The sequence below is a fragment of the Lissotriton vulgaris genome, chromosome 4_1, assembly GCF_964263255.1.
Source record: "Lissotriton vulgaris chromosome 4_1, aLisVul1.2, whole genome shotgun sequence".
Taxonomy (NCBI): domain Eukaryota; kingdom Metazoa; phylum Chordata; class Amphibia; order Caudata; family Salamandridae; genus Lissotriton; species Lissotriton vulgaris.
In genome coordinates, this window is record NC_141691.1 from 317,426,596 (window position 1) to 317,439,628 (window position 13,033).

Sequence of the window (13,033 nt, forward strand, 5' to 3'; positions counted from 1 at the left end):
TATATAGTTAGGAATTTGCATTTACAAAACCTTGAAAATTCAATGAAAAAACCATTGGTTTTAGGCCATATATAGTTAGGGATTTGCATTTACAAAACCTTATTTTACTCGCATAAAACCATTGAAATTCCATATATAGTTAGATGCGCTAACTATATATCGCGCACCCGCAATCCACTGCTGATGATGTCACATATTACATCATTCATGACATGGTCAGTGACATCACTGATGACATCACTGATGACAACTGAAATGACATCACTGATGACATCTCATTTGACATCACTGATCACATCACTGATGACATCACTCATGTGATAATACAATGAACCTCTTCAGACTCTAATATAACCTTACATACACTCAGTATAAACAGACACTCACAGACTGTCACTCATCCATGGAGTTACTCACACACCTAGTCAGTCATGCAAAGAATCAATCACACCTCCATTTCTTCAACTATACAGTTATACACACCTTACTTATTCAAACATATTCTAACACATATTTACTCTCTTATACAATCCCTGATACAAGCTCACAGTGATCCATACAGCCACTCACACATTCACTGGCTCTTATCCACAGTTATTTATATATGTCAACTCTCACATGTATTGTGTTTTACATACGTATTTACTTGCACATGTAGCACTGAGATATCCATTCACTCACCAACACACCCATGCACAGTCAACCGCCCATATAGCTGTTTCCACATGCACTCTTGAACTCATACACCTAGTGAATCAACTGCTTACACATCTATGCACAGAGTCACACACCTCCCAGCCACCCACACACACACTCAGCCTCCCATTCAAATACTTGGGCAACCAATCAATAACCCATATAGCCACTCTTATAGCTACTGATCAACACATGCAGCAGCTTACACAACAACAGACATACTGATGCACAAATTAAGACAGTTTAGTCACTAACCCATGCACTCAGTGAGACACATTTAATCACTCTTTCATACAGTCAGTCATGCACCTACTAAATTCTTCATCCAGACACTTATACATCCACTCATTCTTCAATATGTAAAACATATTTAAACTTTACAGAAACATAGTCACTGGATGTTGTCACCAGTGATGTCATCAGTGATGTCACTGACCATGTCATGAATGATGTAATATGTGACATCATCAGCAGTGGATTGCGGGTGCGCGATATATAGTTAGCGCATCTAACTATATATGGAATTTCAATGGTTTTATGCGAGTAAAATAAGGTTTTGTAAATGCAAATCCCTAACTATATATGGCCTAAAACCAATGGTTTTTTCATTGAATATATATATATATAAACGCCACACTCCACAGCGATTTTACTGGCAAGCAATATGCGAGACCGTGACTACACAGGATGCTCACGCTCACTGGAGGAGTGTGTTCCCTTGCTCGCTGTGGTGATTTGCGGTTGGAAGCAAGGAAGTGGAGGCGGTCTGTGCCACTACAAGATCCAGGATTCAGTGGGGTCCCTGCAGTCACCGCCCACTTGGGCATGTACTTACAAAGGTTTGCTGCAGGTGAGGAGGTTCGGACGTCTCTGAATCTCCGCCCCCTAATCATGTGGGAGTGTCGTTATCAAATTTTAAAAGGCGCTTCCAAAGTGGACAAGTGAATTCTCTTTCAAGCAAGACGGCATCTGAGGAAGGCAAATCATGCCGAAATGCATCATGCCGCTTGATGTTGTGCACTGGAAATAAAGGACGCTGTTTCATCCTACCTGTGGTGGCGGTCATCCTTTCTGGGAAAAGGGAAAGGTCGTTGTTTTTTTATATATATATATATATATAAAATATATACTATATATATATATATATATATATATATATAGTGCCCCACTGTTCCCCAATTGGGTTTGAGCTATCTAAATACCTAAATACCAATACATAATACAGTGTCTAACTACCCCTTTTTTGACACCTTCAGGGGTCCAATTACATTCAATGATTAATGGTATAACCATATGGGTTTTTTGCTTGTTTTGCTTAGTGACCCACTACAGGTCGACAAGTCTCAAACCTAATCCTGCTATGAAGTTGCATATTTGCTGTAATATGTATATTGTATTTCCCTAGACTGAATATTTTTAAACACAAACATTTGCTATACAATAGGGATTTTCCTAGATAAAATTTCATAGAGGAGTTGTGGAAAATACGGAATTAAACAGAAATATTACCTATTTGAGTCACGTTCAAAGACTCAACCTGTATAATGTACAGGTAATACGAGAATGTCTTGTTTTCTAATGTATTTTTTATCTTAGAGATCACTTGCACTTCGGTGTCAGGCGATGTTGTCTTCAATATTGCTTTGGCATCATACCTGCAAAAAGATAAATATAATACTATGTAATATGTTTATCCAATTTAACAAGAATTCTTGCTTTAAAATCTATGTATAGTACTTGATAAGAATTTTGAGAGTTGATTCTATGTCATTAAAGAACATTTTGAACTGAGATTATGCTAACGTTAGATTGAGTTTACACTGTTCTCCATCTTGCCCCAATGTCCCTGAATACCACATGAAGAATAATAAAATATTGCTAGTGTTAGCATAACTAAGCAGACAGTGTCCTCAGGAAAGGTTTTCATTGTACTAAATCAAAGACACTTCTCCTCATCCCAGGCTCATGCCTCACCAATATATCATGCCAACTGTACTGCTAAGACTGTGAGAAAGACTGTGTCTCAATGTATTGCTATCCTGAGAGAACCCTCAAAGGTATTCTGTAGTAAATTTCACTTCTAGCAATTCTCCCGTTGGTGCAAACCCGTAGAAGTATGTATTCCCACAGGATGTATGAAAATCTTTGTCTAGGGCCCTATTAAATTATATGGATTTCTGTGATTAGAGGGACCGCCTTTTCCCCTCCTTAGAAGGCAAATCTATTCCAGATTTTATTAAGAACTGTACTGAGTTCTTTGGACTTATGACTTGTATGCTTTGCCACTAACTTGCTCATGGCGCCTTTATTGTAAGTTGTCTAATCTTTATATAAATCATTTACCCGAAAATCATTATCTGTCATTGTTATGGGAAGGTTTGAGCCTATTTGCATTTCCCTAAGCAAAGAGGGTGGCGATTCCAGTCAGTGAGCTCTAAAGTCCAAATCAGAACTACACCGCTCCTGGTCCTAGCAGTTGGTGTTCGCCAGGAGTTAGAATTTGAGACCGATTTGGGCCACAACAAATCTTAATATTTTAAAAGGTTTATATCATTTTATTTTATGTTGCATATATTGATTTCGTATCCCACTCATGCAAGCTGTTGGCCACGAAACAACAATCCTGAGGATCCACTGTTGTTGCTGTAATAGAGTTAAAAGAATGGCGTTCCTACATACACACTTGATTTGCTTAATAACCAGTGTTGGAAGGTGGTTTATTAGTAGGCATTGGTAGATACCTATCACTAGTAATAAGGACACAGCATAAGGTCCAGTGAAGGTCCTGATAAATGATTCCCTTGTTCAACCCTTGGTAGCTAGGTCTGAGCAGGCAGGCTTAACTTAGGAGACAAGTATGTACAGCATACAAAAACACCAATACATAAAAAAGTAGGACACAAAACACAATAACTAATTTATAAAATAGGGAATATTTGTATGATTAAAATGACACCGAAATGACAACTGTCCAATGTAGGGAACTGGATATATGCATTTGTAAAGAATAAACACTTTCTAGTGTCTAAAAGTTAAAAGAGCCAACTTGGGACATCTGGTCGCGCTTGACTGGGACAAAGTCAAAGTTTCAGGCCAACCGTGATGAAGCATGGGTTGGATACATTTACTGGCAGTGCCTGGTCAAGTTTATATCTTCTGACTTAGTCACTATTTTGGAGATTTTTCTCTTGACGTCAGTTGGGTCTTCTCTTCGGCTGGCTTTCGTGACGACGGCAGCTTGGCCCAAAACAATGCCTTGGTTGACTTCTGGAAATCTCATCAATGACAAAAAGGTCTGGAATTTCAGTGGGGCAAACCTGAACCTCATGCCGAGTCAAAATTCAACAACACTGGCTTGACTCATGACGACGGGTCAGTCAACTTACAGGGAATTTAGAGAAAAATTGTCTAAATTATCTCAAACATCTGGATCTTCTTCCAGAAGTTCCTTCTGGAGTGCCAACGTGTCCACAACACTAATCCAAAGTTCATGAATCTCTGACTTGATCCATGGAACATTGGAACTACAATTCCCACAATGCACCTGGCCAGATCCTTAAAAGTCCAACTGAAGGTGGGCAGCTGGGTTCTTCTTGGTGGAGATAATGGAGGTGGAGCTCTTTTAACCTGTTGCTTTCAGGTACTTCACTCCTTCAACGTCCATAGCAAGGCAAAGTCCTTTTGGGTTGAAGACCAATGTGTGCAGTAGGTGCAGTCCTTATGAGTGCAGTCCTCTGTTTTGCAGTCCTAGGGTCCAGCAGAGTAGTCCATCTTCTTCTTGTAGTTTCAAGGAAAGGATATGAGTTGCTGGTCAGCTTTCCCATATTTATCCAGGCTTATGGGCTTGCAAGTAAGGGGGCACCCCTGACTAATGGGGTACAGGGTGCCACCCTCAATAACAACTACTTCCCCTGAAATGTGGCAAAGTCATGTCCAGGAAGCACTGTTTCTTAAAATCCAGAATGGAGAAAATCTGTCCTGGAGCTTAAGGTCTGGCTCAGCCACACCCCAGGTGTGGCTAGTTCTTCCTGACACTCCCCTTCCAGCCTCTCTGATAATTAAATGACAGGAGTTCCCATCTGGCGGTGGGTGCAGGAAGTTGGGGGTAGGCCTGGTTCCTCTCCTCACTTTCCTACTCCCTTTGAAGACCAGTTTGGCTACCCAGCCCCCTTCCTGCCTTTTGCTCTGCCACTGCAGATCTCCTCCCATCAGATGTATTTTTATTTACTTTCAGGCCCCTTCACACCTCATCAGAGCAGTTTGGCTCAGCCTGTTAAAGGCTACCCAATGAGGAGAGACTGCCCTAGAGCTGGTTTCAGGCACATAAGAAAAGCAAGTTCTATACCTTCTTTTCTGTCATAGTTATATTAAATCTAACCATATTAAATCTAACCATGGCAAGTTATTAGATGTATTTTATTATTTTCACTTTGAAGTATGATGTTAGCTCACTCCTGTTATTAGTTACACTTTATTAAAGTTCAATAAAGTCTTCCCATGTTAGCCTATAGAGTTAATATACTACAATGGGGAAAATGAAACTGACAGTTTTTCCATCACCAGGGAATATAAAAAATCTTATGTAATGTCCTTGCTTATAGTGACAAGGTGCTTGGGCACAGAGGGGAGACCTTAGAGGTGACTTAAATGCAAAATAAGTTAGTTTAAGACTTTGAAAGTACCTTTAAATCCAAAGTCGAATTTGTATTTAATTTTAATTTAAATGCAGCTTGCAACCCAGGGCTGGTTTTAAAATGACAGCAGACAACACAGCAGTGCACACTTAAGTGCACTACATCTACTGGGCCTCTATAACCACATGCCTTACCATATGCTTGTGACTCAGAGGTAGGTTGTCAGTACCAATTGAAATTATACCTAATTACCATGTACCTTTTCCATAGAACAGAGGCCCTGGGTCTGGTCAGAATTGCCCAGGGCAAAATCAGAGTCACAAAACAGCATCCAGCAGTCACAATGGGGGCAAAAAGTAGGGGGGCACTGCAAACAGCCATGGTTTCTCACAGTCAGAAAATTATTAGTTATGAAAATGTAGCCCTCTAGTAAGGCATATTTCATTCGTACTCTTTACAATGGGTGCAACGTTTTTGGCAACTGTAAACCCCCCTGTGCATTTTATCTTTGATATCAGTTTGAAGGCTGTTCTTGGCCACCAAAACATTTTAAGACAGGAGTACTTCAAAGAGTGAGGTAATATTTATTGTGTGGTTAATTAAAACCTTTACAATTTCCATGTAAAAAACATAATAGCAACAAAAATCATATTCTAAAACCATTTAAATTAAACATATAAAACTGCCATAAATTATATTGACATACACAGAGCAGCAGCAGCAGAATTCCAATTCTAAAACCATTTAGATAAAACATGTAACTTGAGTTGTTTAACAGGCACAGAGCAGTAGTCAGTAAATGTTTACACAGTCTGTAAGTTAACCGCTTCCGTGCTCATGACGGAACCGCTCCGTCATCAGCCGCGGCAGCGCTCTGCTGATGACGGAGCGGTTCCGTCATGGCCTGCTCGACGCGCCTGTGTGGCGCTGATTTCGCGCCTGCACGGCACTTTCTATTGAGCGGGCGGGGCCATGACGGAACCGCTCCGTCATGAGCACAGCTCAACGCTCAACCGAGGCTGGTGACGGAGCAGTTCTGTCACCAGCATGGGCGCGCCGCGCGGCCCCCCCACCCCCTTTGCACTGCGGTGGAATAGCTGCCGCAGCAAAGGGGTTAAGAAGGCAAGGCTCAATTTTCAAAGAGAAGAGAGGGACTGTTCCATCATCAGTTAGTTGTTATCAGCAGTATGAGAAGATTTGCTGTTAGCTTTAAGGGGCCGTGTGGCGCAGTGATTAAGCAATCTGGTTACTTGACGCAAGAACTTTTGCCCTGCCACTTCCATGAATTGAACAACATGACACGCTAGTTGTACATCTCCACCTCCAAAACATGCCTTCACAGCTTGTCTACAGGGTCTCATCCGCTTACTTACAAAGAGCAGCTTTAGTAACTGTCGCCGTTCGGCCTGTAGATTTCTGCAAATACATAGCAGATGTAAAACATTTTGGTTGGTGTCCTCGCATAAGCGGCATATTGACTGACCATGAAGTCGCTTCCATGGAGGAAGATGCAGTAAAGATGGTAAAATTCCCAAACAAAAGTGAAGATATTTTTCTTTCCTCTTTCTATTGAAGCCCGTACCTAAGTATGGTTGTGGAGAGGATTTATCATAACTGTGGACCACAAACCATCTATGGGCTCTTTCTCTAAGTGTTGCCTTGTCTTCTACTAGTGATTGCTTTTTCACTGTTTTGTTAACAATTTGTTTAAAACAGGGATAGGATCCTTAGGCTGCCCAGAGTTCCTTCAGTCCCAGACGAACTATAGATTATGTCAGATAAGACCTTGCTGCACACTCCCTCTTTAGATGTATTTCTTTCCATAAATATGAGTTCAGTGTGCCTGCTCCAGATTTCTTTATCCTGCACCAGGTCTTAGCATAGGATCCTTTGCGGTCTATTTCTTGACTTTGCATGCCAAATTTTAGCTTTGTTTGGAATGGTGAGACGTACATTGGTAAATTAAATATTATTCTGGCAGCTCTAGAAACAGTTCTGTCCAAAGTCAAAGCATCTCTTCCCCTCAGACACTCACTCCCATAAGTGATAGCCGGTATGAGTTTAGCTTGCCAGACTTGTAGCAGTGGGATAAGGTTTTATGTTTGATGAATTTTATGGCTATCGCAATCGAATTGCCTCTTCTTTTGATTGCTTCTTTTTGCAGAGTGAAAGTCCCCTTGTTATCCATGATCACTCCTAAATACTTATACTGGTCGACTACTTCGATTGGAGAGTCTGCTATATGCCAGCAGTGTTTGGAGGTTTCCTTTTTCGGATGTATCCTCGTAACCTGCGTTTTGTCATGGTTAATGGTTAGTCCATTAGAGGTAGAATATCGACTAGTAGTGTGCAATAAGCTTTGGAGACCGATGGGGGTCTGGCTGACCAGTACAAGATTGCCTGCGTACAATAGGTTGGACAGTGGGAGCCCTCTAGCTTAGGTGGATGAGAATTGCAAGTACCCAGTTCTGTTGAAAGGTCTGACATAAATAAGTTGAAGACCGTAGGTGCCAGAACGAACCCCTGTTTAAGCCCCATGGTTGTTGGGATTTTCCTAGACAAGTACTTTCCATCTCCGAGCTTTTCTTGGACCCAAGTATTTGTATGAAGGAGTATTAACTGATTTAGGAGAGCAGAATGTATTTTCATTTCCTTGAGTTTGTGCCAAAGCTTATTTCTATCGATTTTGTCAAAAACCGACGAATAGTCGAAGAAGCACATGAAAAAAAGTAGTTTTCTGTCTTAGCCTTGTCTATCAGTAGGGATAATGCCAGAATGTTAGTAGTTGTCCCAATGCCCTTGCTGAAGCCTGTTAGATTGATTGGTATAATCGATTGATCATCGATCCAGGCTTTTAAGTCATCCAGAAGGAGGCCAGCATAATATTTCGCCTCAATGTCAATTAAGGCTACAAGCCTGTAGCTCTTAGCTGAGTTCTTGTCCCCTTTCTTGTATAATGGGAATATAATTGAACCCCGCCAGGAGTCGGGAATGATATCTCCTTCTGCTATTTGGACATACAGCAGCAATAGAATGGAAGCCCAGTATTTCGGGTCCAGTTTGAATAGAATTGGTGGAATCCCGTTAGGGCCTGGGGCGCCGTCCCTCTTACCCTTGGCTATCCTGTTCTTAATCTGTATGGTTGTGAATGGAGTATTATTGTTCCTGGTTTGAGCTTTTAAATATGGATAGGATGCTTCTGGTGTGTTGAAGATAGGCCTCCTTGCAGCATTAAAGTATAGGTGCAGATGCAAGGCCCAGGCTTCTTCTGACAGGTGGGAGTTTACTCTCTGCACGTTCTGGTTGGCTAAACTATTTATTGTTCACCAAAATCTTGTGCTGTTGTTCGTCTTGGAGTTGTGCAATAGCCTTGCCCATAGGTTATCATCTATTTCTCTTTTTGCCTGCCAGATTTCTTTTTTCTTTTTTACCTTGAGTTGTGATAACTCCCTTTGTAAGATGGGATCATGGCCTGTATGCCAAGGATTACATATTAATTTGTTTATTGAGTTCTTGAACTTACGGAGCTTTGGAGTTTTGAAATTTAGAAATTGGATCTCCGGCGGGCTGGCAGAATGTTTGTCTTTGAAGCTGGGGTCGCGTTTTTCCTATTCACCGCTCCCAAAGTTTTAGTTAGATGTTCCCAGTATGCTATCATATTTTCATTTACATCTGTCTATTCCCGCTGCTCCCATATTGCCTTTGCTGTTGATAATAGTTCCTCTGGATGATTGGTCTTAATTTTTAGCCTCCTGAAATTGACCGTGTAGATGGGCTCTGGATCCTCTACTGGCATATCTAATGATGATCTAGATAGTCTTGTTAAAATTTATTGTGGTAAATGATCGCTTCGAACTTGGATCCTGATCAGGAAGGCTGTGATCATGCTGAAAAATGAGAGGGATACAAAAGTGTAATCTATCTATGTGCTCGAAGTTGCCCTGTCGAATCTTGCCGCAGAGGACTGGTCTCCAGGAAAGCGCCCATTTAGAGCTACAAGGCTTAAATGTTCCAGTTATTTTACAAGGTTCTTAGCGTGTGGTGTTTGTCACCTCTTGTCACTCGGCTCCTGGCAAGGAATATTCCATGCGAGGTATTGCTCATCAAGGAGCTTGTCCCTCTTCTGTGGCCCCATCAGGTGCATGTTAAAGTTCCCCGACATTAATAGATTTGTCGTGGATTCTTCTGTCATTAATCTAGTTAATTCTGCCCCTACCATTTTTGCTCCTTTAATTTTGTCACTGGGGTGTATCTAGATATTTAGGAGTAATAGTTGTTGTTTAATGTTTCCGTCCCTTATGTCCACTTTAAGAGCTTTAATTGCGTTAGTTGGGGATGTGAAGGGGTCTATGTCCTTAGTCGATGTTATGGACTTTATTGAAGAGTAAATTGTTAACCCCCCCTTTAGATGACCACATTTGAAACTTCTCACTGCGGGACTATGATGGGTTTTAAAACCAAGTAAGTGAAAGAGTTCTTCTAACCACGTCTCTTGGAGTAGAATGAGGTCAAAGGTTTGAAGGTAATCCAAAAGCTCTTTGTCAGATGATTTGTTGCCTAGACCGTTTATGTTCCAAGAGTAAATTCGTAAGCTGGTGGCCCCTGGCGGTAAATCGTTTGGCCTAAGTCAAGTGCTCTCGACTTGTTGATTTATGGTCTTTGCTAGCCATGACCAATCTTCAGATTCGAGTATTTGCTGTTGGTCCTTCCTTTCAGCTGGTCGATCGTCCGTACTACAGGTGCATTTCAGCACAGATTACTGGTGTAGGATGTTTTGTTGCTTAGACTGTTTATGTTCCAAGAGCAAATTCGTAAGCTGGTGGCCCCTGGCAGTGAATCGTTTGGCCTAAGTCAAGTGCTCTAGACTTGTCGATTCATGGTCTTTGATAGCCATGACCAATCTTCAGACTCAAGTATTTGCTGTTGGTCCTTCCTTTCAGCTGGTCGAGGGTCCGTACTACGGGCACATTTCAGCACAGATTACTGGTGTGTGCCTGCCGAAGGAGGAACTAGGTTCCCTTGCTCTCTTTTGATTATAATTAATGGTTGAGGGTAGCTAGGTTTTTGTTCAAGTTGTATTTTTATCCCCCATAGTTTTAGTTGTGTTTCCTCTGCTCTAATACTCCTTGCTATTTCCTCTGAAACCAAGAATGTCTTGGTTATTTCTCTTTTTGAAATAACTTTGACCCATTTAAATGCAATTCTTTTGAGATTGTTTGTGTTTATATCTGCCAAATTGTCAATTGCTTGTATCAGTTGTATTATGTCCCCTCTGTTGAGGATGTCCCCTCTGCCTCTGGACTTGTATTCGGGGATGAACAGAATGGCGTTATTTTTGGGTTGTGATCGGTTGGCCGTTACGGGTGCTGCCTGAGTAGCTGTCTCATCTTCGTTGTGCACATTTGAATGTGTATGTTGGAGATCTCTTTGGTCCAACCTAGTAATGGTAAACGACTTCCTTTGAGTGACTGGCTCTCCTGACCTTGCCATGTTGGTATATGCTGGTTCTCAACATACACAATTACTGTCCGCGTTCTGTGCTATAATTGGTGACGCTATTGATTCGCCCGTTTTATGCAGTTTGAGTTATGTGTCCCCTGATGGTGGAGTAGTTGACAGGCTTGAATTTCTTTCTCCTGTTGTTAACTTGGTGATGGGGTTCCCTGTTGATATAATCTTAATGGAAGGTGCTGGAGCTCGGGTGATTACATTCTGTTTGGATTCTCCCGACTCTGTTAACAGTAGCTCTACCATTTCATCCACTTTCTTTTCTGCTTTGGAGTCTTCTCCTTTTGAGGACTTTAGGACCCACACTGTGTCTCCTTCTGGGTGCAGTGCTTCCAGTGAACCATTCATAGAGAACCCTTTTGCCCCTAGTTTTATGCTCCCTGTGCAATAATATTCCATTATATTCTTTTTTTTCTGTTTGCGACTGCATTTGTGGACCTTGTAGCCCCCAGCCTCAGATTTATCCCAATCCTCTAATTCTGGGTTTGTTGGTGAGGGCCCCCCCAAAGGGTGGTCATAACTGTGCTTGGCACCCCTAATGTGCTCTTTTTTGTTATGACTTCCCGGGTCCTTGCTCTTTTGATCTTCTTCTTCTGTTTTGGTAGAGATTATCTGCCTGTTGTTTAAGTGATTTCCAGGCCACTTTTCCTTTTGTAAACTTCTTAGTGGACCCTTTTCCCTTCCTGTATTCACCTTATCTTTCTCGATGGAGGATTCACCCGTCAAAGGGCTGTTTGTTTGAGCGTACAGAGATTGTTTGCTGGAGGTTTTTGATATTTTCCGGATGTCCTCCGAGACCACTGGAAGGGTGGAAAGTTTGTTGACTATGAAAAAACAGGTGCAGAGCGTTGGGGCCAGATACGTATCTGCCTGGTCCCTTTTGATCAAGTTGTTTATGTCTGCCAGTCTACTGTCTCATGATTAGTCTCATTATTGCTAGTTTTTGGTGTGGTAGTGTACTTTGTCTGCCAGAAATATGTAAGTAGGTAAGAGTTGGAAAGCTCCTGTTCTTGGCTAGGTAACATATGAACTTGATTACCGGCTAAGTCCGTAAAGCTGTCTACTGGTCCCGGTCCTTTTTCTCCAGTTGTTTGGTAGGAGCTACAAGAGGAAGCAGTGGCTAGCGTGTTAAGAGTGAGAGAAAAGGCAGAGTTTAGACTATCAATAGTAGTTGGATTATCCCATTTTGATGTGCTTTTGTCGGTGTTCGTCACAACCTCCGCCCTACTAGTGCTAGTACCGTGATAGTGGGTTTTCAGACCCATCTCTGGGCGGGAGTGAGTTATGCCCATTGGACCCGTGGGATGTGGTGCCACACAATCTGGGTGATTCTCTTTTTTGAAGTTGATGGATTCATTTTTTGATGATTTTGACCCCTTTGGACCCCTTTTACCCCTTTGGATAAGCTGGAAATTATTTTCACACCTCATTGTGCGCAATAGATAAGGAGGTTGTACAGAGAACAGTTGCAGGGAATTTTCCAGAGTTTTGGTAATTGTTGGAATAGAAATCTTGATTTTCGGAAATGGAGATAAGGTTCCCCGAAAGAATGGTGACAATAGGTTTGAGAGGTGGTTCTTTGTTAAACTTGTACTTGGCTAGGTCGGATCCTGCTCCTGATGTTAATATCTGAGAGGACCATACTGCCCTGTCCGTGTCTGTTGCTTTGAGAGGCTTGGTAGATGTTTTTATAAGTGCCGTCCACTCTTTCTGGCCTTCTAAATGTGGGCTACTTATAGCTCTGGGCTTATGACCTCTGTTGGCTACTTTTTCATTTTTTGCTTCTCTGCCTCCACTATTTAGAGCCCTTGTGTCTACAGCAAGTGTTTGAGGATCTGTTTTTACTGGGCACAAAGGGGATGGGAGGTAGTTGAGGCTCTCATTTTCTATGCAGAGGACTGACCCCGCATCCCTTAAAAAAGCAGATTTTGTGTGAAGTTTCGGTTGATGACTGGCTGTTTTAGTTTTGGCGCTCTGCTCCAGCCCTTCAACATCCACCAGATACTGAGATGGTTTTTCCTCCGTCGGACTCTGATTGCTAACTATATCAGTTAGGCTTTTTCTCATTTTTTCCTTTTGTTAATTATGGATGTGACGGACCGTCTCTCTCCGCCTGATCTCATCTTCTCAAACCCTTTGTGCTTGTGGTTCAATAGGTCTTATGGTTGAGGCTAAAAGCAAAAGGTTTGCTTGGT

General features: G+C 41.8%; 1 protein-coding gene across 2 annotated transcripts in view; it reads right to left on the reverse strand.

The window, feature by feature from the left end:
- The window catches only part of ADGRG4 (adhesion G protein-coupled receptor G4), a 1,454,718-nt gene that overhangs the window by 892,128 nt on the left and 549,557 nt on the right, over nt 1–13,033 (reverse strand). For both annotated transcript variants that reach the window (XM_086918649.1, XM_086918650.1), the window contains exon 11: nt 2,206–2,351. In XM_086918649.1, the coding sequence (XP_086774775.1) occupies nt 2,206–2,351 (146 nt within the window). The remainder of the gene's footprint in view (nt 1–2,205; nt 2,352–13,033) is intronic.